At 37.4% G+C, this 23,919-nt stretch overlaps 1 protein-coding gene across 2 annotated transcripts; it reads left to right on the top strand.

The window, feature by feature from the left end:
- The first annotated feature begins 382 nt into the window (after window positions 1–382).
- Window positions 383–23,464, top strand: LOC117321155 (fibronectin-like). 2 transcript variants are annotated; one of them, XM_033875625.1, is made up of 10 exons: window positions 383–951; window positions 5,330–5,378; window positions 7,627–7,914; window positions 9,373–9,651; window positions 10,076–10,372; window positions 15,152–15,421; window positions 15,846–16,142; window positions 19,243–19,512; window positions 22,407–22,688; window positions 23,046–23,464. In XM_033875625.1, the coding sequence occupies exons 3-10, from the start codon at window positions 7,767–7,769 to the stop codon at window positions 23,324–23,326; spliced, it is 2,124 nt and encodes a 707-aa protein (XP_033731516.1). In that variant the 5' UTR covers window positions 383–951; window positions 5,330–5,378; window positions 7,627–7,766; the 3' UTR covers window positions 23,327–23,464. The 2 variants fall into 2 exon arrangements, with proteins under 2 accessions (XP_033731516.1, XP_033731515.1); XM_033875624.1 differs by lacking the exon at window positions 5,330–5,378.
- The last annotated feature ends 455 nt before the right edge of the window (window positions 23,465–23,919 follow it).

The raw sequence follows: 23,919 nt of genomic DNA, 5'->3' as shown, positions 1-23,919 counted from the left end.
GGTGATATCACCTATTCGATTAGATGATATCACGTATTTGAAAAATGAATTGGTGATATCACCTATTCGTTTAGGTGATATCACCAAATGGGAATAAATAGTAAAACGGCGCCCCATACTATACTGTATGGTGTCGGGGCCAGATCGAGGAATCTCGGACAAAGTTCTGATTTAGTTGTGCGACGGGAGAACAAATATCATATTTTACATCTATATTATTTCTCTCGTGTCTTCTTATATGCTTCCGTACTTAAAAGACCGGTTTAATAATATGAATGAATAATAAAACGGCCTCCTCGACAAAACGAAAGCAAAACATGGCCTGTTCTTGGAAATTCCGTTTAGCTTTACTTTAGTGGTGCAATACCGATCGGACTTAAAATTGAGTGGGAACAGGAAACGGTTCAGGCTGAGAGGGAGAATCGATGAGTTGTTTTGTAGTTCCCTAATAACTTTACTGTACCTAAAATACATTTTGATCATTTAGTAAAGCATTTGCATTACAACTCCTCCTATAAAAGTCGAAGTACATTTTTTTGTACTCCTTTAAGACATAAAAACTGGTTCAGACGGACGAACCAGATAAAGGAACGTTAACGGCGACCCATCAGATATATGGTAGTTATGGTGGCTTGGGGCTGATCATGACCTTGTCAATGTTGCCAATGGCCGTTCCAGAGACAGATGACGTTTGGTCACCGGCCACAGTGAGAACGGGACTGGAAAAAGTACGGGAACTCGGACAGCAAGTGAGAAACCGGACGATCGCGACAGTACCCACACTTCAGCAGTTGAACTCACTGAAAGATGTTTTGGTCAACGCGTACAGTCGAGAAAAAAACTCTGTTGTCTTGAAGTTTCTAATGTCAATGTTTGTTTTCATAACATTTGTGACAATACCGTTAACTGCCATTTATTTGTTCGACCCGGAGTTTTTCTTCACAAATCAAGGTAAGTTTATTATGAAGTTGCTGACGATGAATAATGGCTAAGCAGCGCTACTGCTATCACTATTATAATTTGTACACGTAGCCTAGGCTAGGTAATGTACATATGATATGGTTCTCCATGACTAATTATGATTACCTAATATTAGGCCTACTGTACAATATTGTACATTAAAGCAGAGACTTGTATATACAAGTCTCTGATTATAGTTACCCTTCCTGACTGACACCATTTCCCCCAATGATTTGAGCAAATAAAACGGTGACGAGTCTAACTTTAATATGATATATATACTAGCCTGAGTTTTCTCTGGCCCAGCTGTCACCATGTCTGGTGTAGAACTCGGGCTAATGATATACGTACATGTGTAGCGGAACTGGACTGTCGATCTGTGACCAGGTAGCTCAATCGGTAGAGCATCCGGCTAGTGTTCGGGGGTCCCGGGTTCGAACCCCAGTCTGGCCGTGCATTTTTCCACTCCTCTTACAATTGATGCCGTGACCAAACCTTATTTTAAATGAGGTGAATACTTGACAAGGGGATACCCGAACATGGGTTGTGAGTTGTGAAGTCTTAGGGTCAAAGACTTAAAAAAGGGAGGGAAGAGTATAGTGGAACTGGACCGGGCCGATCATCGGCGACCAGGTAGCTCAATCGGTAGAGCATCCGGCTAGTGTTCGGAGGTTCCGGGTTCAAACCCCGGTCTGGCCGTGCATTTTCCACTCCTCTTACACATGTACATGCTATACTTGGACTATACACAACCGCCAGTCTACTAGCTTTCTGAATTTTATGAACTATTCTTTCTACTCTTTATTTGTCTATACAATTGCTCAAAGAACTAGAAAACACTTTTATTGCTCTCCTATCTATTTCTTTATTTTAGACCAATCACAAGTGAACTATGTCTCTACTCCTTTACCACTTCCTTGGCAACTTACTGATGACATCATAATGTCTTGTTATTATCACATGACCTCTATTGTCTCCACTTACCACTACCTGTACATCATGTAACACTTTACTATGTAAGCTGTGCCCTGAGGACGGCCTACCTTAGGCCGAAACATGTCGACAACCAGCATTCCTTTTCAATACAACGTTTAGATACCTGGATTCAGGAGTTGGCTCTCTTCTTTTTATTTTATTATTTACCTGGATTGTTTAAGAGGCCTCTGTATCTACTATGGATCCTCCTGGAACCCAGCGATGAAACAAAGCATATTTTTGAACTCAGCAGGACGTTGGTTCTTGGAGAATTTCTCCTTAGGGAGAATTTTCTCTTCCGATTTTATTTACATGTACATGCAGTTAACTTGATCCAGAGTGCACCAGACTTTTTAATTATGCTATTGATTTTCGATTAGAGGTATTCACTGAGCAATATTTATCTAGTACTTATCTTAATGTACCATAAATAGCCTATAATAGGAAGGAGTAATGAAAAATACACTGTCTGTATATACTCCTGACAGGCCTCGATTAAAACGACTCGATTAAAACAACCTTTTGTTGTCAAGTCAAACATATCCTACCACGGTGGACTGAAGTGAAATTCCCACTAAGCCTGAGCTACACTTTAATAAGGTGACCAATACTCTCCATGTTTTCAAGCAAAATTATACAAAATATCTTATTTATCAGTCCCCTGCCATTCTGTACAAGTAGCTACACCAGATCAAGATCATGCTTCAGGGATTTTCGGTCAAGGTCAATCTTTCTATTTTTAGTCACTGTGGGGACTGGTTGGGGGCACATATTGCTTAACCAATACCCTGCATGCTTGTTATTAGAGCTGTGTATTCCAAGGTGGGTAGCGATACGATTAGTATCACGGTACAGTGGTCACGATACGATTCGTATCTAGATATAATGAGAAGCTGACTACCAATCAGATATCTGGTATTACATTGTACAGTCATCTTTTGTTTGGGGTATTTGCGTGATATTAGAGTCCCAAAAAGTGTTCTTGAATTAAGATAATTTAGATTTGAAAGAACTCCAACAGGCAGCTTGATAAGCCACTAGAACGTCCTTGTCAGCCATATTGTTTTCTACAAAACGGAAGCTGACGGTGGTTAAGGGAGATAACTACACATTTTCAAATATCAGGATACACATCATTGATAGAGATTGCATTGATACACCACACTGCAATCAAATACATCAATGCATCAGTGAATCGTTACACCGATACTTATTATATAAGATATTATAATACATGTTTAAAAGATATCTGATATCTTATATTAAATTGTTTTTAACTTTATGAGATGTAACACTTGAAAGCGAGTGGTGTACGTGCCTCTACCAGGGATAGAAAATTTGCATTTCAAATGTTTTTCTTTCCTTACTGTGACATTTGCACACTTGATAATAAGCACATCTACAGCATTAGTTGCTGGCTGCATGATTGGTACTGAAGTCTGTGATCAGTGTTCGAAAGTAAAGGTGGTCTGATGACCAGATGCTATAGAAAACCTGGTCGGTCTATGTAAAGTTTCTAAGTGTTGGCCCGGTTGGCTATGAAAAGTTTGAGTCCTGACATACATTACAATTCATGTAAACAACAATCCTATGTTTTCTGACAAACCATCAAATGAAATCAGAGCTTACAATAAAGATGTTTTTTTTATCCCCCGCGAAACGCATTTGCAGGGAATATTATATTGGGCTGCGTCCGTCCAAGATTCTTTTCCGGGCTATAACTCCATAACCGTTCGATGCAGCTCCTTGAAACTTTCTGTATATATCAGACTATAGTGCCCTAGTTGTGCCTTTTGCTATTGCGGACCTTCCATTTTCGGTATTTTTCTGTAACTATGGACACTTATTCAAAAATACCAAATTTCTGTTTCCTTTTGTTTCCGCACTTTAACTCAAAAACCGTTCAACGCAGCTCCTTGAAAATTTCTGTATATTTGAGACTATAGTGCCCTAGTTGTGTCTTTTGCTATTTACGGACCTTCCATTTTCGGTATTTTTTCTGTCAACATGGAAACTTAATAAAAAATACCAAATTACTGTTTCCTTTTGTTTCCGGCTATATTAACCCCATAAGAGTTCAAAGCAGTTCCTTGAAACTTTCTGAATATATCAGAATATATAGCTAGTTATGCCTTTTGCTAATGCAGACCTTCCATTTTCGTTTTTTTTTTCTGTCACCATATAGAGACTTAATAAAAAATACCAAATTACTGTTTCCTTTTGTTTTCGGGCTATAACTCCATGACCTTCCATTTTCGGTATTTTTTCTGTCAACATGGAAACTTAATAAAAAATACCAAATTACTGTTTCCTTTTGTTTCCGGCTATATTAACCCCATAAGAGTTCAAAGCAGTTCCTTGAAACTTTCTGAATATATCAGACTAGTTATGCCTTTTGCTAATGCAGACCTTCCATTTTCGTTTTTTTTTTCTGTCACCATATAGAGACTTAATAAAAAATACCAAATTACTGTTTCCTTTTGTTTTCGGGCTATAACTCCAAAACCGTTCAACACAGCTCCTTGAAACTTTCTGCATATATCAGACTAGTACCCTAATTGTGCCTTTTGCTATTGCGGACCTTCCATTTTTGTTATTTTTTCTGTCACCATGGAAACTTAGTCAAGAATACCAAATTACTGTTTCCTTTTGTTTTCGGGCTATAACTCCAAAACCGTTCAACACAGCTCCTTGAAACTTTCTGTATATATCAGACTAGTACCCTAATTGTGCCTTTTACTATTGCGGACCTTCCATTTTTGTTATTTTTTCTGTCACCATGGAAACTTAGTCAAGAATACCAAATTACTGTTTCCTTTGTTTCCGGGCTATAACTCAAAAACCGTTCATCTATGGTCTTAAAAAGTGATTATTATATTTCCTGTTTTGCTACATAAATATCATCATCATTTTGTATATATTGCATCAATTCTGTAATATTGTATTGCTTTTATTTCATTCAAGGACAATGCCAAACTCAAATACAAACATTTAAAGTCATACTTTAGTAACTCTGACTTTGAGCTTGATATATACATGTATTTGGGTTTTCATACCAACTGCGGGGCATGGAGGATAATGCCAAGCTTTGCGGCTCCTTGTTTTTTTACGGAGAATAGTGTGTTATTGGCTTCAAACATTTTAATGAGTATGAACTGGAAGATGCAAGCATTTGCATGACAGTTTTGCTACTTTCAGCAATATATGTTTAAAAATGGGTCTATGGGTAAATTACTTAGGCTATGGGATTTCAATTTTCTGTAGACCAATTGTTGAAGGAATTTTCATGTCATCACTTGTTCACATCATTTTATCGATCGATGCTCGGAATTTGTTTACCCTGCTGACCTCGTCCTGCGTCATTATTTTCTGTTTGTGTCCTTTTTCCTGTCAGTCACAGGAAATCTCCACCACGAAAGAGCTCGCCATTTCATGCCTATTATGTAAGTAATGTTGGATGCATGCATTAATTACATAAGTTTTCCTACAATACCTATAACTGGTATAGTTGATACTATTCCAATTTTGTTTTGTGAAGAATCTACCAGACATATAGATAAGTGTTAGAAATCTGCAAAAGTTGAAATATTTTCCATGCTCTCAACCTTAACTTCTTTATGATCAGTACCAAGCTGATCGATGGACAGAGACCAGGAATTTGGCAACAGTATTTTTTTGCAATAATATAACTTTATACCAATAAACTTTCAATAGTTCCCTTGTTACTTCTGAAATCTCTAATGGACAGATTCCTTACAGATCAATTTAACTTTTTCAGTGGATATCATCCTGTAGAATACATCACTTTTTAGCCCACCATCATCAGATGGTGGGCTATTCAAATCGCCCTGCGTCCGTGGTCCGTGGTCCGTCCGTCCGTCCGTCCGTCCGTCCCTCCGTCCGTCCGTCCGTAAACAATTCTTGTTATCGCTAATCCTCAGAGAGTACTGAAGGGATCTTTCCCAAATTTCATATGTGGGTTCCCCTTGGTGCCTAGTTATGCATATTGCATTTTGAGACCAATCGGAAAACAACATGGCCGACAGGCAGCCATCTTGGATTTTGACAATTGAAGTTTGTTATCGCTATTTCTGAGAAAGTACTGAAGGGATCTTTCCCAAATTTCATATGTGGACTCCCCTTGGTGCCTAGTTATGCATATTGCATTTTGAGACCAATCGGAAAACAACATGGCCGACAGGCAGCCATCTTGGATTTTGATAATTGAAGTTTGTTATCGCTATTTCTGAGAAAGTACTGAAGGGATCTTTCTCAAATTTCATATGTAGGTTCCCCTTGGTGCCTAGTTATGCATATTGCATTTTGAGACCAATCGGAAACAACAACATGGCCGACAGGCAGCCATCTTGGATTTTGACAATTGAAGTTTGTTATCGCTATTTCTCAGAAACTTATGAAGGGATCTTTCTGAAATTTCATATAAAGGTTCCTCTTGGTGCCTAGTTATGCATATTGCGTTTTGAGACCAATTGGAAAACAACATGGCCGACAGGCAGCCATCTTGGATTTTGACAATTGAAGTTTGTTATCGCTATTTCTCAGATACTTATGAAGGGATCTTTCTGAAATTCCATATGTAGGTTTCCCTCGGTGCCTAGTTATACATATTGCATTTTGAGACTTATCTGAAAACAACATGGCCGACAGGCAGCCATCTTGGATTTTGACAATTGAAGTTTGTTATCGCTATTTCTGAGAAAGTACTGAAGGGATCTTTCTGAAATTTCATATGTAGGTTCCCCTCTGTGCCTAGTTATGCATATTGCATTTTGAGACTATTCAGAAAACAACATGGCCGACAGGCAGTCATCTTGGATTTTGACAATTGAAGTTAGTTATCGCTATTTCTCAGAAAGTACTGAAGGGATCTTTCTCAAATTTCATATGTAGGTTTCCCTCAGTGCGTAGTTATGCATATTGCATTTTGAGACCAATTGAAAAACAACATGGCCGACAGGCAGCCATCTTGGATTTTGACAATTGAAGATTGTTATCGCTATTTATCAGAAATTGCTGAAAGGATCTTTCTGAATTTCATTTGTAGGTTGCCCTCTGTGTCTAGTTATACATATTGGATTTTGAGACCAGTCAGAAAACAACCTGGCTGACAGGCAGCCATCTTGTATTTTGAAAATTGAAGTTTGTTATCGCTATTGTACAGAAGGTACTGAAGGGATCTTTCTCAAATTTCATATGTAGGTTCCCCTTGGTCCCTGGTATTGCATTTTGGGACCAATCGGAAAACAACATGGCCGACAGACAGCCATTATCGCTAAATCTTAAATTTTATATATAGGTTCCCCTTGTTTGAAAAGTACTAGATCTAGAGGGCTGTTTCTGAATTTACACAGATTAGTAAGACTTAGAAGAAGGGAAAAGTAGAGAAAAGATCAATCTGAGATTGAACCTATAAAGATCATTCAATAGTGGGCGCCAAGATCCCTCTGGGATCTCTTGTTATGAAATAATTTTGACGATGTCATTTTTGTGTAAAACCATTATTATGCATTAAGTTGAAAAACACTGTTAATTGTTAAGGCATGTTTAATCCAGTTGAACTCATATCTAATCATTTTTCACCAGCTTACAAAATTAAACTACACATGGCTAATTATATAATTGGTATGAACTTTTAGACAATACAACAATTTTCTTTTTCTTCTATTACAGACAATAGCTGTTTTTTAGTAACCAAACTGCATGCTTCCAATGGAGTTGACAGGTCTGTTAGATTAGAATGGGAAAAGCCGGAAATAGAAGCCTTCAGGTACGAAGTTGTAATCTCGTCAGATATCTCAGCCGGCCAAGTCATGGAAGTAGACGGCTGGACAAAGTCTTCTGTTATCATCGAAAGGCTGACCCCTGGTGTCCACTACTCTTTTTGTGTGATATCAATTGTCACTGTTGAAGATGGACTGGAAATCAAACGCAGTTCTGAGACTATCAGCATCATAACTAGTATGTAGAAAGTATTTTCTTTCACCATGTATCTATTAAGTCATGCTTAAGTTCAAACATTTTTATGATCAAGACATGCAATACCATATAATCATTGGGCAGAATTATACCCCAAAATTCATGAAGTACATAACATAGAAAAAAATCTTATATCTTTGAAGCAGCTGAGATCCCTACAACTTAATCATACTGTTAGCAAATGGAACATAAACATTATTTATTTTGATGTATGGTCTTATAATCAGGGTCGAGCGATACAGGCCCTCCGGGCCTCCTGCTTGAAATTTGGTAGGCTTTATAATCATATGTTGGTGTGTTTCCATGGAAAGAATTTTGATTCAATGATTTTTAAAAAGTAATTGCCCTTTGTTTATTTAGGTGTACAATATTTTTCCTCAGAATTTCCTCCTTTATTTTTTTGACCAATTTCTCAAAAACTTCAAATGCATCAGGATATAAAGTTACGTTTATACCAAAAAAGTTCAGATTCAACAGCTGTTTTTCCAAAAGTTAATACTACTGTCAATTTCTGATGTTGAATACTTAATGTGTTCTTGTTTTCCTAAAAAAATGTTCTAAAATTGAATATTGACTTTGTAGTGAAAAGTGAGATTTATAGCAAGCCAGATCAAAGTCTCCCATAAGGTGATGCAATTTTTGTTTTGATACATGATAGTACCTGTATACAACAATATGTAAGTCATTCGATGGCGTATATTATTCCACCCTGTGAACTTGATAGTCAAATGCATATCTCTATGTTCTATATTTGTATGATATTATTCACAACGAACATATCATTTCAAGATAAAAATAAAATCAACGTGTATATAAATCTGAATATCCGACCCTATATGAATCTGCAGTTAATAGTTTTGTGCATTCGTGAATTAAAGTCTTGTTTTTATGCTAAACTTTACGACTTTTAATATAGTGAAATTAAATTCCCCACCAATATTACCATGCAGTGATACAGTTGTTAAAAGCAAACTTGGGGACAGTTATTCGCTATCAAATTATTCATGGTTATCGGGGCTTTTTTGGGGGCCGATTTGGGGCCAAAATTCGACCCCATTCCCCACAGCAAAATTGGATATTTTTCCCAATCCTACTCTAGGTAAAATTCCTCATCGAATGATCTATAAAAAAGTTGTCTTGTCCTTAAAAATCCAGTTGGTACCGTCCCATCTACGTCTTATTGGTTACTCTGGCCTGATAAAGGGAGATAATGCCAATAAGACGTAGACGGACGGTACCAACCGGATTTTTAAAGACAACTTTTAGATTCTAAATAGATATAGCACAGATCCATATTTGTGTCTACTTGTTATTTTTACCATTATGTCTTTTTTTTCCCAATTTACTTGTTGCTGCGTATTTCTTCCCAACCCCAAAGCCATAGGACCCATTCCCAAAGTAGTGAAAAAAACCCTGGTTATGCATCTTTTCCATCTACAGGGCCATCACCACCTGATTCAATGACCGCACACAGGATTCATGTACTCGGAGAACGTAGTGTAGAGCTGAGTTGGGAAGCATTGACAGGACAAGTTGATGGTTACAGTGTGGTGCTGAAGGACTGCATGGAAGATGTGGTTGCCGAGGAGACCACCGAGTCACCACACCTGTCCATATCACTCGGCAACCATAGGATTTCAGCAGCTTATTTTGTGGAGATTCGTTCATTGTCACATGGGGAGAGAAGTGACCCGCTTACAGAGATTTTACAAGTTGAAGGTTTGTGGTGTATCATGGAGCTAATAGATTAAGGAACATATCCCCCTACCTATCTTGTATAAAGTAGTTGATAAGCTGCTATCTGACATTTTTCTCTCTAACTTTTCTAGCTTTTATATGCCTGTCGAAATTTGACAACAGTTTTAAACTGTGTCTGCCGGTCATAAACGTTTTGGGATGGGATGAGATGTTGACATGTAGTTTTGCCCCCCAGTGCTCTTAAGTTTCATTGAAGAAACATACAAAGTGAGGTCTTTCTATTTATGTCCATCATGAAATTCATAACCATAATTATCATTGGACAGGTCACGTGTGAAATTGAAAGATACTTACAAACATTTTTTTGGTATATTTCTGTCCTATAAGATTGACAACTTTACAGATAAATTCTGGATTTCAAAATGGGGTTTTTTCCAATTTGTAGAAATTGATTTAAGGATTGAAGAACTACATGCAACAAAGCAGGACACTAAGTCTGTAACTCTGAAGTGGAAACATCCAGTTTACGGTCCAGCTGACAGCTATGTAGTACAGTGGGCTCTGGAACATTCACATCAATTCAATGTCATCGATACTGTGGACTCGGACAGGACTGGGATTTCCGTCACGGGGCTGACGCCTGGAAAAGCATATAAATTCAGGGTGGCATCTGTCTTTCTAGATATGATGGAGTGTGGACTAGAGACGAGGGTTCTTTCACAGGATATCTCGGTAACAACAAGTAAGCTTACATGCTCTTTGTGTGTTAAAGCAGGGTCTGTCATCAGTTCACATAGTTTTACATCTGAACAATCATATGAATAAACCAAACGACCAAGATTCATGATTTTGTTGTGATCAATGGCTAAAGTTCAATGTCCTTTTTTGATTCAATGACATTGACTTACTTTCAAGGTCACGGGAATAAACATAGAGGCCTATGAAGGGTCATGATACTTAATTGGCAAGTAGCATACTGGGATGAAGGGCTACTAGGTTAATTTCATCACCTTGACCTGCAAACCTCCTTGCCACTATCAATTGCTTTGAAAAAGGTACTTACTATATATGTCAGTTAGTTGGAGTACTACAGAATCTTGTGGGGTAAAACCATATTTGAATGGTGTAATGCGTCCATTTGCCCTAAGAAAGTTGTAAACATATTTAAAGATGCACTTTTCAAAAACTTTTGCTATACAGCTCAAAAGAGAAATTGGTCTTTAGTTTGATAGGAGGGAGTTTTCTCCCTTCTTGTAGACTGGCATCACATTTGAAGTTTTTCATGTTTCTGGGAAGTTATGTAGTGATATTGATGTATTGAACAAATTTGATGAGGGCCCTGCCAGTTCAGAACTGGCTTCTTTTAAGAATTTAGGATGTACTAAATCGGGGCCACAGGCTTTATTAGTATTGACTAATTTCAAGGCATCTTCCACATCAGCTGGTGTAATAAGTATATTATCCAATGAAGTTTCAGATACATAACTGACTTGGTGGGAGTGTTGCATGCAGATCATCTACAACTGCTTGCTCACAGAAGAAGTTGTTAAAGGCCTTAGCCTTTTCCTTGGCAGAACAAAGCTTATTATTATTATGAAGAATTGGTCGATATTGACAGTGAAGTTTGTTTGAAAAATTGTTTTGCAATTTTCCACCAGTCACGTGGGCTTATATCTCTATTGTCATTCAGCTCATAACTTAGTTTGTTCAGATATGAAATTTTTTATTTACGAATAAATAGTAGTAGTACTGTGTTACTTCATTTCTTTTGTGTCTGAATTCAGCCCACCGTTCAGGATTGTTTGAAGATTTTGCAGATTTGTGCTATCAGTTTCAAATTCCTACGAAATTCATTGTACATCCAGGGTTTATCGTTGGAGCGTATAGTAACAACCTTATTTGGAATGTGTGATTCTGCTGCATGCATAATGTTATTAGTGAGTTTGTCCATCTATAGATAAGTTGTTCATGTCCCAGTCACTGTCAGTAATAGCTTGTCTGTAATTTACATAATTTCACTCATTATACTTCCATACCCGTCTTTTGTATGAGTGGCAAGGATATTCAAATCTTGTTAATGTGACAAAGACAGGCCAGTGATCACTACATATGGGGTCAAGTACACCTGAGGAAAGAACTTGTATATGTTTACTGACCATTATTATATCTATCAAACTTCGAGAAGTTTCTGTAATACGAGTTGGTTCATTTACAATCTGGGACAAATTAAAATTCTGTAAGATATTGGATAAATTTTTTTATCTGTTTGGTACCAACATATTATCTTCGTTAAATCTCTGAGAATAACTACTTTATTATTTATAGTTAAGGCTTGTTCAATTGAATACTCAACCAAGTTCCAATTGTCAAATCTGAGATGTATGTAAAAGAAGCCAACAAGAAGTAGCCCTTTGGCGTGGTTGATCTCAATCCAAATTTCTTCAAGATTATTGATTTGTAAATCAACTATAGATGTGAATGATACATGGTTTTTCACATAAATTATAACCCCACCCCAATGTCGATTTCTGTCCTGTCTGATAGGTATTTGGAAACCGTTCATGTTTATTAAAGTATCATCAATGGAAGGGTCTAACCAAGTTTCACTTATAATTACTATATCATAGTATTGTAATTCCTGAGAAAACCTATCGACCTTGTCAGCAATACTATGTGCATTAAGATGACATAATCTTAAATCATTTGATGGGTGCAGCACTGGGTTTCCCAGACCTGGATTAAGTTCAACATCATCAGCTAATTTAAGAAGAAGACATATGACTATTGCTAGAGATTCAGTTAAGGTAAACTGCATTATAGAATTACCGTACTAAGTGAGTAGAGTTTGATCATCATGAGTATGATGTTATGTTGTGTGTTCCACTGTTAACATTGTAAGTTGGATTAGTGGTATGGCTTTCTGGCCGTAGCAAGGGTAGAGATTTACAAAGTAAACATCAAGTAATGTGAATGAGTTACATTTATGGTGGCACAGTGATCTACTGTAAATTATTTGCAGTCCAATCCTTATACGATAACTTACTATATACATTTTTGTATCACTATCCATTTTCAAAAGAAAATGCATGTATCAACAAACTGTAGAGAAGGATTTGGACTGTCATGGACATTTGGCAAAGTTCACAAAGTATATATCATCAACACATTTGCAGTAGTAGATATTATATGAATGTGGGTTTCCATCAAAAGTCATCATAGTATCTTAAGCTATGTGAAGAGACTCAGAGAGAAAAAATGTGAGTAAGTGGGGAAAGGGTAGACAGATTATTTAGTCTAGAGAGAAATATTAGCAGAAGAGAAAACATTTTATAGGTCAATTTCATGCGAAACTTTCAGGTTAAATTGACCTGAAAAGAGCAAATTAGTCAATTCATGTCAAGCATTTGACTGAAAAGTTTTACCTCAATTCACATGAAGAGGATTTTTTCAGGTCAAATTGATCTAAAATTGACCAGAAATTGACCTGAAATTTTTTTCATGAGAAATTGACCTCATTTTCAGGTCAAAATATTTCATGTCAAATTCACCTTAAGACATTTTGCCAGTGTAGCTGTAATATGTTTCTAAATAGGAAAAATGCTATTTCTATGAAGGTAGTTTGGATTTGTGTGATTATTAGCCCACCATCATCAGATGGTGGGCTGTTCAAATCGCCCTGCGTCCGTGGTCCGTCGTCCGTCCGTCCCTCCGTCCGTCAGTCCCTCCGTCCGTCCGTCCGTCCGTCCCTCCGTCCGTAAACAATTCTTGTTATCGCTATTTCTCAGAAAGTACTGAAGGGATCTTTCTCAAATTTCATATGCAGGTTCCCCTTGGTGCCTAGTTATGCATATTGCGTTTTGAGACCAATCTGAAAACAACATGGCCGACAGGCAGCCATCTTGGATTTTGACAATTGAAGTTTGTTATCGCTATTTCTGAGAAAGTACTGAAGGGATCTTTCTCAAATTTCATATGCAGGTTCCCCTTGGTGCCTAGTTATGCATATTGCGATTTGAGACCAGTTGGAAAACAACATGGCCGACAGACAGCCATCTTGGATTTTGACAATTGAAGTTTGTTATCGCTATTTCTGAGAAAGTACTTAATGGATCTTTCTTAAATTTCATATGTAGGTTTCCCTTGGTGCCTAGTTATGCATATTGCGTTTTGAGACCAATCTGAAAACAACATGGCCGACAGGCAGCCATCTTGGATTTTGACAATTGAAATTTGTTATCGCTATTTCTGAGTTAGTACTGAAGGGATCTTTCTCAAATTTCATATGCAGGTTCCCCTTGGTGCCTAGTTATGCATATTGCGTTTTGAGACCAATCTGAAAACAACATGGCCGACAGGCAGCCATCTTGGATTTTGACAATTGAAGTTTGTTATCGCTATTTTTGAGAAAGTACTGAATGGATCTTTCTGAAATTTCATATGTAGGTTTCCCTTGGTGCCTAGTTATGCATATTGCGTTTTGAGACCAATCTGAAAACAACATGGCCGACAGGCAGCCATCTTGGATTTTGACAATTGAAGTTTGTTATCGCTATTTCTGAGAAAGTACTGAATGGATCTTTCTGAAATTTCATATGTAGGTTTCCCTTGGTGCCTTGTTATGCATATTGCGTTTTGAGACCAATCTGAAAACAACATGGCCGACAGGCAGCCATCTTGGATTTTGACAATTGAAGTTTGTTATCACTATTTCTGAGAAAGTACTTAATGGATCTTTCTGAAACTTCATATGTAAGTTTCCCTTGGTGCCTAGTTATGCATATTGCATTTTGCGACCAATCTGAAAATAACATGACCGACAGGCAGCCATCTTGGATTTTGACAATTGAAGTTTGTTATCGCTATTTCTGAGAAAATACTGAAGGGATCTTTCTCAAATTTCATTTTGAGGTTCCCCTTGGTGCCTCATTATGCTTATTGTATTTTGAGATCAGTTGGAAAACAATATGGCCGACAGACCGCCATCTTGAATTTTGACAATTGAAGTTTGTTATCTCTATTTCTCAAAGTACTGAGTGGATCTTTCTCAAATTTCATAAGTAGGTTCCCCTTGGTCCCTTGTATTGCATTTTTGGACCAGTCTGTCCTGAAAACAACCTGGCAAACAAACAGCCATTATCATTCAATCTCAGATTTCTTATATAGCTAGGATTCCCTTGTTTGAAAAGTACTGGATGGATGTCTCAATTTGCACAGATTAGTAAAATGAAGGGAAAAGTAGAGAAAAGATCAATCTGACATGGAACCTATGAAGATCATTCAATGGTGGGCGCCAAGATCCCTCTGGGATCTCTTGTTATGTAGTAAATGTATGTTTTTTAATGAATACTCAGTATGCTTGTTTAATTATACTTTTTTTTCAAAATCCAGCATTATGTAAATTTTACAAGGATGTAGACAGTCTTTAATTTGTGCTTTATATAATTCCATCAGAAATTGTCATTTGCTTTGATGGTGACCACTTTTGAAATCATTCATAGTAAAACATCTTGTACATTTCCAGAGCCGTTAGGTCCAGATTCAATAAGCTGGTACACGATTAACATTGAACATGCAATGCTGGAGTGGAAGGCACCACGAGGACAAGTTGATGGTTACAGTGTGGTGCTGAAGGACTGCATGGAAGATGTGGTTGCCGAGGAGACCACCGAGTCACCACACCTGTCCATATCACTCGGCAACCATAGGATTTCAGCAGCTTATTTTGTGGAGATTCGTTCATTGTCACATGGGGAGAGAAGTGACCCGCTTACAGAGATTTTACAAGTTGAAGGTTTGTGGTGTATCATGGAGCTAATAGATTAAGGAACATATCCCCCTACCTATCTTGTATAAAGTAGTTGATAAGCTGCTATCTGACATTTTTCTCTCTAACTTTTCTAGCTTTTATATGCCTGTCGAAATTTGACAACAGTTTTAAACTGTGTCTGCCGGTCATAAACGTTTTGGGATGGGATGAGATGTTGACATGTAGTTTTGCCCCCCAGTGCTCTTAAGCTTCATTGAAGAAACATACAAAGTGAGGTCTTTCTATTTATGTCCATCATGAAATTCATAACCATAATTATCATTGGACAGGTCACGTGTGAAATTGAAAGATACTTACAAACATTTTTTTGGTATATTTCTGTCCTATAAGATTGACAACTTTACAGATAAATTCTGGATTTCAAAATGGGGTTTTTTCCAATTTGTAGAAATTGATTTAAGGATTGAAGAACTACATGCAACAAAGCAGGACACTAAGTCTGTAACTCTGAAGTGGAAACATCCAGTTTACGGTCCAGCTGACAGCTATGTAGTACAGTGGGCTCTGGAACATTCACATCAATTCAATGTCATCGATACTGTGGACTCGGACAGGACTGGGATTTCCGTCACGGGGCTGACGCCTGGAAAAGCATATAAATTCAGGGTGGCATCTGTCTTTCTAGATATGATGGAGTGTGGACTAGAGACGAGGGTTCTTTCACAGGATATCTCGGTAACAACAAGTAAGCTTACATGCTCTTTGTGTGTTAAAGCAGGGTCTGTCATCAGTTCACATAGTTTTACATCTGAACAATCATATGAATAAACCAAACGACCAAGATTCATGATTTTGTTGTGATCAATGGCTAAAGTTCAATGTCCTTTTTTGATTCAATGACATTGACTTACTTTCAAGGTCACGGGAATAAACATAGAGGCCTATGAAGGGTCATGATACTTAATTGGCAAGTAGCATACTGGGATGAAGGGCTACTAGGTTAATTTCATCACCTTGACCTGCAAACCTCCTTGCCACTATCAATTGCTTTGAAAAAGGTACTTACTATATATGTCAGTTAGTTGGAGTACTACAGAATCTTGTGGGGTAAAACCATATTTGAATGGTGTAATGCGTCCATTTGCCCTAAGAAAGTTGTAAACATATTTAAAGATGCACTTTTCAAAAACTTTTGCTATACAGCTCAAAAGAGAAATTGGTCTTTAGTTTGATAGGAGGGAGTTTTCTCCCTTCTTGTAGACTGGCATCACATTTGAAGTTTTTCATGTTTCTGGGAAGTTATGTAGTGATATTGATGTATTGAACAAATTTGATGAGGGCCCTGCCAGTTCAGAACTGGCTTCTTTTAAGAATTTAGGATGTACTAAATCGGGGCCACAGGCTTTATTAGTATTGACTAATTTCAAGGCATCTTCCACATCAGCTGGTGTAATAAGTATATTATCCAATGAAGTTTCAGATACATAACTGACTTGGTGGGAGTGTTGCATGCAGATCATCTACAACTGCTTGCTCACAGAAGAAGTTGTTAAAGGCCTTAGCCTTTTCCTTGGCAGAACAAAGCTTATTATTATTATGAAGAATTGGTCGATATTGGCAGTGAAGTTTGTTTGAAAAATTGTTTTGCAATTTTCCACCAGTCACGTGGGCTTATATCTCTATTGTCATTCAGCTCATAACTTAGTTTGTTCAGATATGAAATTTTTTATTTACGAATAAATAGTAGTAGTACTGTGTTACTTCATTTCTTTTGTGTCTGAATTCAGCCCACCGTTCAGGATTGTTTGAAGATTTTGCAGATTTGTGCAATCAGTTTCAAATTCCTACGAAATTCATTGTACATCCAGGGTTTATCGTTGGAGCGTATAGTAACAACCTTATTTGGAATGTGTGATTCTGCTGCATGCATAATGTTATTAGTGAGTTTGTCCATCTATAGATAAGTTGTTCATGTCCCAGTCACTGTCAGTAATAGCTTGTCTGTAATTTACATAATTTCACTCATTATACTTCCATACCCGTCTTTTGTATGAGTGGCAAGGATATTCAAATCTTGTTAATGTGACAAAGACAGGCCAGTGATCACTACATATGGGGTCAAGTACACCTGAGGAAAGAACTTGTATATGTTTACTGACCATTATTATATCTATCAAACTTCGAGAAGTTTCTGTAATACGAGTTGGTTCATTTACAATCTGGGACAAATTAAAATTCTGTAAGATATTGGATAAATTTTTTTATCTGTTTGGTACCAACATATTATCTTCGTTAAATCTCTGAGAATAACTACTTTATTATTTATAGTTAAGGCTTGTTCAATTGAATACTCAACCAAGTTCCAATTGTCAAATCTGAGATGTATGTAAAAGAAGCCAACAAGAAGTAGCCCTTTGGCGTGGTTGATCTCAATCCAAATTTCTTCAAGATTATTGATTTGTAAATCAACTATAGATGTGAATGATACATGGTTTTTCACATAAATTATAACCCCACCCCAATGTCGATTTCTGTCCTGTCTGATAGGTATTTGGAAACCGTTCATGTTTATTAAAGTATCATCAATGGAAGGGCCTAACCAAGTTTCACTTATAATTACTATATCATAGTATTGTAATTCCTGAGAAAACCTATCGACCTTGTCAGCAATACTATGTGCATTAAGATGACATAATCTTAAATCATTTGATGGGTGCAGCACTGGGTTTCCCAGACCTGGATTAAGTTCAACATCATCAGCTAATTTAAGAAGAAGACATATGATTATTGCTAGAGATTCAGTTAAGGTAAACTGCATTATAGAATTACCGTACTAAGTGAGTAGAGTTTGATCATCATGAGTATGATGTTATGTTGTGTGTTCCACTGTTAACATTGTAAGTTGGATTAGTGGTATGGCTTTCTGGCCGTAGCAAGGGTAGAGATTTACAAAGTAAACATCAAGTAATGTGAATGAGTTACATTTATGGTGGCACAGTGATCTACTGTAAATTATTTGCAGTCCAATCCTTATACGATAACTTACTATATACATTTTTGTATCACTATCCATTTTCAAAAGAAAATGCATGTATCAACAAACTGTAGAGAAGGATTTGGACTGTCATGGACATTTGGCAAAGTTCACAAAGTATATATCATCAACACATTTGCAGTAGTAGATATTATATGAATGTGGGTTTCCTTCAAAAGTCATCATAGTATCTTAAGCTATGTGAAGAGACTCAGAGAGAAAAAATGTGAGTAAGTGGGGAAAGGGTAGACAGATTATTTAGTCTAGAGAGAAATATTAGCAGAAGAGAAAACATTTTATAGGTCAATTTCATGCGAAACTTTCAGGTTAAATTGACCTGAAAAGAGCAAATTAGTCAATTCATGTCAAGCATTTGACTGAAAAGTTTTACCTCAATTCACATGAAGAGGATTTTTTCAGGTCAAATTGATCTAAAATTGACCAGAAATTGACCTGAAATTTTTTTCATGAGAAATTGACCTCATTTTCAGGTCAAAATATTTCATGTCAAATTCACCTTAAGACATTTTGCCAGTGTAGCTGTAATATGTTTCTAAATAGGAAAAATGCTATTTCTATGAAGGTAGTTTGGATTTGTGTGATTATTATGTAGTAAATCTTTGTTTTTTAATGAATACTCGGTATGCTTGTTTAATTATACTTTTTTTCAAAATCCAGCATTATGTAAATTTTACAAGGATGTAGACAGTCTTTAATTTGTGCTTTATATAATTCCATCAGAAATTGTCATTTGCTTTGATGGTGACCACTTTTGAAATCATTCATAGTAAAACATCTTGTACATTTCCAGAGCCGTTAAGTCCAGATTCATTAAGCTCGTACAGGATTGAAAATGGACATGCAAAACTGAAGTGGAGGGCACCACGAGGACAAGTTGATGGTTACAGTGTGGTGCTGAAGGACTGCATGGAAGATGTGGTTGCCGAGGAGACCACCGAGTCACCACACCTGTTCATATCACTCGGCAACCATAGGATTTCAGCAGCTTATTTTGTGGAGATTCGTTCATTGTCACATGGGGAGAGAAGTGACCCGCTTACGGAGATTTTACAAGTGGAAGGTTTGTGGTGTATCCTGAAGCTGATAGATTTAAGAATCTCTCCTCTTACTGCCCTTTAGAAAGTAGTTCATTGGCTGCAATCTGGTCTATTTTTAGCTCACCTGGCCCAAAGGTCCGGGGAGAATATGCTATGGTGTGGCGATCATCCGGACATCATCCATCAACATTTGCTTTAAATGGCTACTAGTCAAAAAGTCCTGAATGGATTTGATCCAAATTTGGTCAGAACAATCCTTAGGGGAAGGGGATCAGCAAGAGACCCAGAGGTCTGATATTGGGCTTATAGCATGCTGGGGTGAATGACATTAACCTCAAATTTAAGTTAACAGGAATGAAATCTGCCAAAATATATCAAAACTCAGGTACTGTTAAGGCCCACAGACCCCTTGTATTTTCATACTACTTAATTTTCTCCTTTCTTTCGATCCTTCATGCACAACATCTGCATAATATAGCCACTTTAATTTTTTTCAGAAGTGTTTTTGTTAACTTTTTTTGTGTAATGGCAAACAACTGTGCAGTCCTGAAACAAATTTTATTCAGACTTGGTTAAGTGGATTAACCTATTAATCCCGAGTACTTAAAGCATCAGGTGTTCCCAAATTTGATATACATCATCCAATAATGGTATCATTTACAAGTTGGAGGAGGTTGTGTATGGTTTAACATTTGTTACCAGCTTTGCAATGAATTAACTTTGGAACTAGAAAGTCAAGTTCTTTAAAAGAACAGCTAATATGACTGGCAGGTTTGTATCATTATATTGAATAATAGAATATTAAGCTGCTTTAAAATCATCAAGCCAGAAACATCATCTTGATTTATTGTATTACCTGCCCTACATGGGCAATGTACCAGTACCATCATAAGGGGTCACATATCGGTGCACTTAACCTGTGGATTATTAGCTCACCTGGTCCGAAGGACCAAGGTGAACTTATGCCATACCGTTGCGTCCGTCGTCCGTCCGTCCGTCAACAATTGACTTCTCCATAACCACTGATCAGAATTTGACCAAATTTTGTCAGAAGCATCCCTATGGGGTGTGGACTTAAAATTGTACAAATGGGCTGACCCCCCAGGCATCTGAGGGGCGGGGCCAAAAGAGGTCAATTTGGCTCTATTAATATAACGACTTCTTCTCTGAAACAAAGCAAAGGATATTGCTCCTATTTGCCTGGTAGTATCACTTTGGGGTAAGGATTCAAAATTGTACAAATAGTGGGGCCGATCCTGACCTCCCTTGGGGCTTAGAGGCGAGGCCAAAAGGCGTCATTTTGGCAGAATTGACATAAACAACTTTTTCTCTGAAACTAAGCAATAGATATCTCTAATATTTGACTGGTAGCATTCCCTTGGGTTAAGGATTCAAAATTAAACAAATGACGGGGCCAACCCCCTTGGGGCTGAGGGGCAGGGCCAAAAGGGGTCAATTTGGTTAAATTAATATAAACAACTTCTTCTCTGAAACTAAGCAATGGATATCTCTAATATTTGACTGGTAGCATTCCATTGGGTTAAGGATTCAAAATTAAACAAATGACGGGGCCAACCCCCTTGGGGCTGAGGGGTGGGGCCAAAAGCAATGGATATCAGTGATATCACTCTCATTTGTATGGTAGCATGGTCATGGGATGGGGATTCAAAATTGTATAAATTTTAGGGTTGACCCCACCAGGGGGCTGAGGGGTGGGGCCAAAAGGGGTCAATTTGGCTAAATTGATATGGACAACTTCTCCTCTGAAACCAAGCAATATATATTGCTCATATTTGACTGTGAGCATCCCATTGGGGTTGGGATTCAAAATTGTACAAATAGTGGGGCCGATCCTGACCTCCCTTGGGGCTGAGAGGCAGGGCCAAAAGGGGTCAATTTGGTTAAATTGATATAAACAACTTCTTTGAAACTAAGCAATGGATATCATTCTCATTTGTATGGTACCATGGTCATGGGGTGAGGATTCAAAATTGTACAAATTTTAGGGTTGACCACACCAGGGGGCTGAGGGGTGGGGCCAAAAGGGGTCAATTTGGCTTAATTGATATGAACAACTTCTTCTCTGAAACAGCTCATATTTGACTGCTAGCATCCTTTTGGGTAAGGATTCAAAATTTTATAAAGGAAGGAACTGACCCCCCCGGGATGCAGAGGTCGGGGTCAAAAGGGGTCAATTGGTTTAAACAACTTCTTTTCTGAAACTAAGCCATGGATATCACTCACATTTGTGTGGAAGCATCCCTATGGGGTTGCGCCAAAAGTCAGTTTCATTTCATGGATTGATGCATTTTTTGGCATAAAAACGTCACGTACCTATATAAAATGCCTATAATATATTGACAGCAATACCAGTGACAAGTATACTTGATTATCATTCTTGTTTCATATCTCATGAAATCCAGGTGAGCGATACAGGCCCTCTGGGCCTCTTGTAACTTGTTGCAAACGATTGCCATCGCTAATGAAAAGTACTGGAGGGATATTGCTCAAACTTCACATGTAGGTTTCTCTTGGTTCCTAGATGTGCCCATTCATTTTTGAGACTGGTTGGGTAAACAAAATGGCTGACAGACTGCCATTTTGTATTTTGATGGTTTAAGTTTCTTCTCAGAAAGTTTCATATGAAGGTTGTCCTTCTTATCTGATTATTCAGAGAGGAAAATATAAAAGAAGGGAAAAGTAAAGGAAATATTAGTCTCACATACAGTGTAGACGCAATCAAGATAATTCAACGGTGTGAACCAAAATCCCTCTGGATCCCTTGTTTTCTGTTATAAAGTATATACCAGTCTGTGAGAAAAACCAAAACAGATTTTTGTTGCAATCATTTTGAGGTAAAATCATACACTGACGGTACTGGACTATCAGTCAATCTAAAACTGTTTTCTGTTTACAGCCCCTTCTATGCCTGGTGAGGTTGATAGAATTGCAAGCACCATCAAGTCAACATCATTTGACTTGAAATGGAGAGCATCTGGTGGAAGAGTTGACAAGTACATTGTGAAGATTTCGGATTATTCTACATTCGGGGCAGAATACGAGACTGAAGGTCCATCTCCATCTCTACGTATAGAGAACCTAGAGGTAAACACTCGGTACAAGTTGGCTATCTTCGCTGTCAGGGACAACATCAAGAGTGAGCCTCGGACTGAGAATTTGAAGACAAAAGACATTAAAGGTGTGTTGGTTTAAGTTTAATTTTGTTCCTAATGCAGAAAAAAATTGTTGTGAGAATAGTGTTATTCCAGTAAAAAAAAAAAAACCTTCCATTTCCATAAACCAATGTTTTGTCTATGTGTCTGATTACCTATTCTCTTTAAATCCTATTAAAATATAAGAAATGTTATCTTGATGATGATAGGAAAACGAGGTGTTAACTGTTATCAATCAGGACTTCATGTAAACGATGGTTTTAATCTAGAAGGTTACAAAATTAATGTCAGTTTTTAACACATTTCTGTACAAAAGTATGAGGTAATTATTATAAAACTAACAAAAAGTAGTAAATAACCGTTATATTATTTACCAATTTCAGTACATTGGGGATGCATGACGAAAGCAATTCTGACAGGTGGCATAGCTATTGTTGGTGTGTCTGCAATCGCACCATTCCTTGGTGCTGTTGGGTTTGGTGCAGCAGGTATCGGTAAAGGCACGATGGCCGCATCATGGATGTCCTCTTATGGGGGTGCGGTAGCCTCAGGGGGGTTGTTCTCTACCCTACAGTCTCTTGGAGTTGTCGGTCTTGGAGCATCTGCGAAGGCTGCAATAATAGCTTCTGGAATGGCGTTGGGGTGTATTGTGGAAGTGATATGATGTAGCCTAAATCACAATGCTGGATAAGTCAGGAGATGTCTGTATAATATTGTTGTCCCATTTGCTTTTTGAATTTGAAAGAATAAGATCGTCATCTGTGTTACATGTATAATATTGATGAATTTTGAAGAAATTTTACTATTGAGTTATTTTGATTCTTTGTATAATTAAGTACGTTGTTGTTTATGCTTTTACTTGGCTAATTTCTTTGTACGAACAAAAAATAAACATTTTTTTATGATTGGCAACAAATAATACATAGCAAAATAAATTCAAAATCATTTTTTTCTGGTTTTCTATATCGGGGAGTAACTGCCATTGGTGCCATGTTATACGTACCTTTGGTTAGGAAGCAAAATAAATTCAAAATCATTTTTTTCTGGTTTTCTATATCGGGGAGTAACTGCCATTGGTGCCATGTTATACGGACCTTTGGTTAGGAATTTGTACCAGTCCTTGTAAATCGTACATGTACCATTCACAAAAGAGGTAATATAAAGCCATATGTAAAGCTGCAGTAATCGTATCAATAATTTAGTAAAAATTACTGCAAAAATGCCTATGTATAGTGATAAAATCTCTTTTTATAATTG

The sequence above is a fragment of the Pecten maximus genome, unplaced genomic scaffold, assembly GCF_902652985.1.
Source record: "Pecten maximus unplaced genomic scaffold, xPecMax1.1, whole genome shotgun sequence".
In the NCBI taxonomy this organism is placed as follows: domain Eukaryota; kingdom Metazoa; phylum Mollusca; class Bivalvia; order Pectinida; family Pectinidae; genus Pecten; species Pecten maximus.
This window is presented reverse-complemented; position numbering and strand designations above follow the sequence as displayed.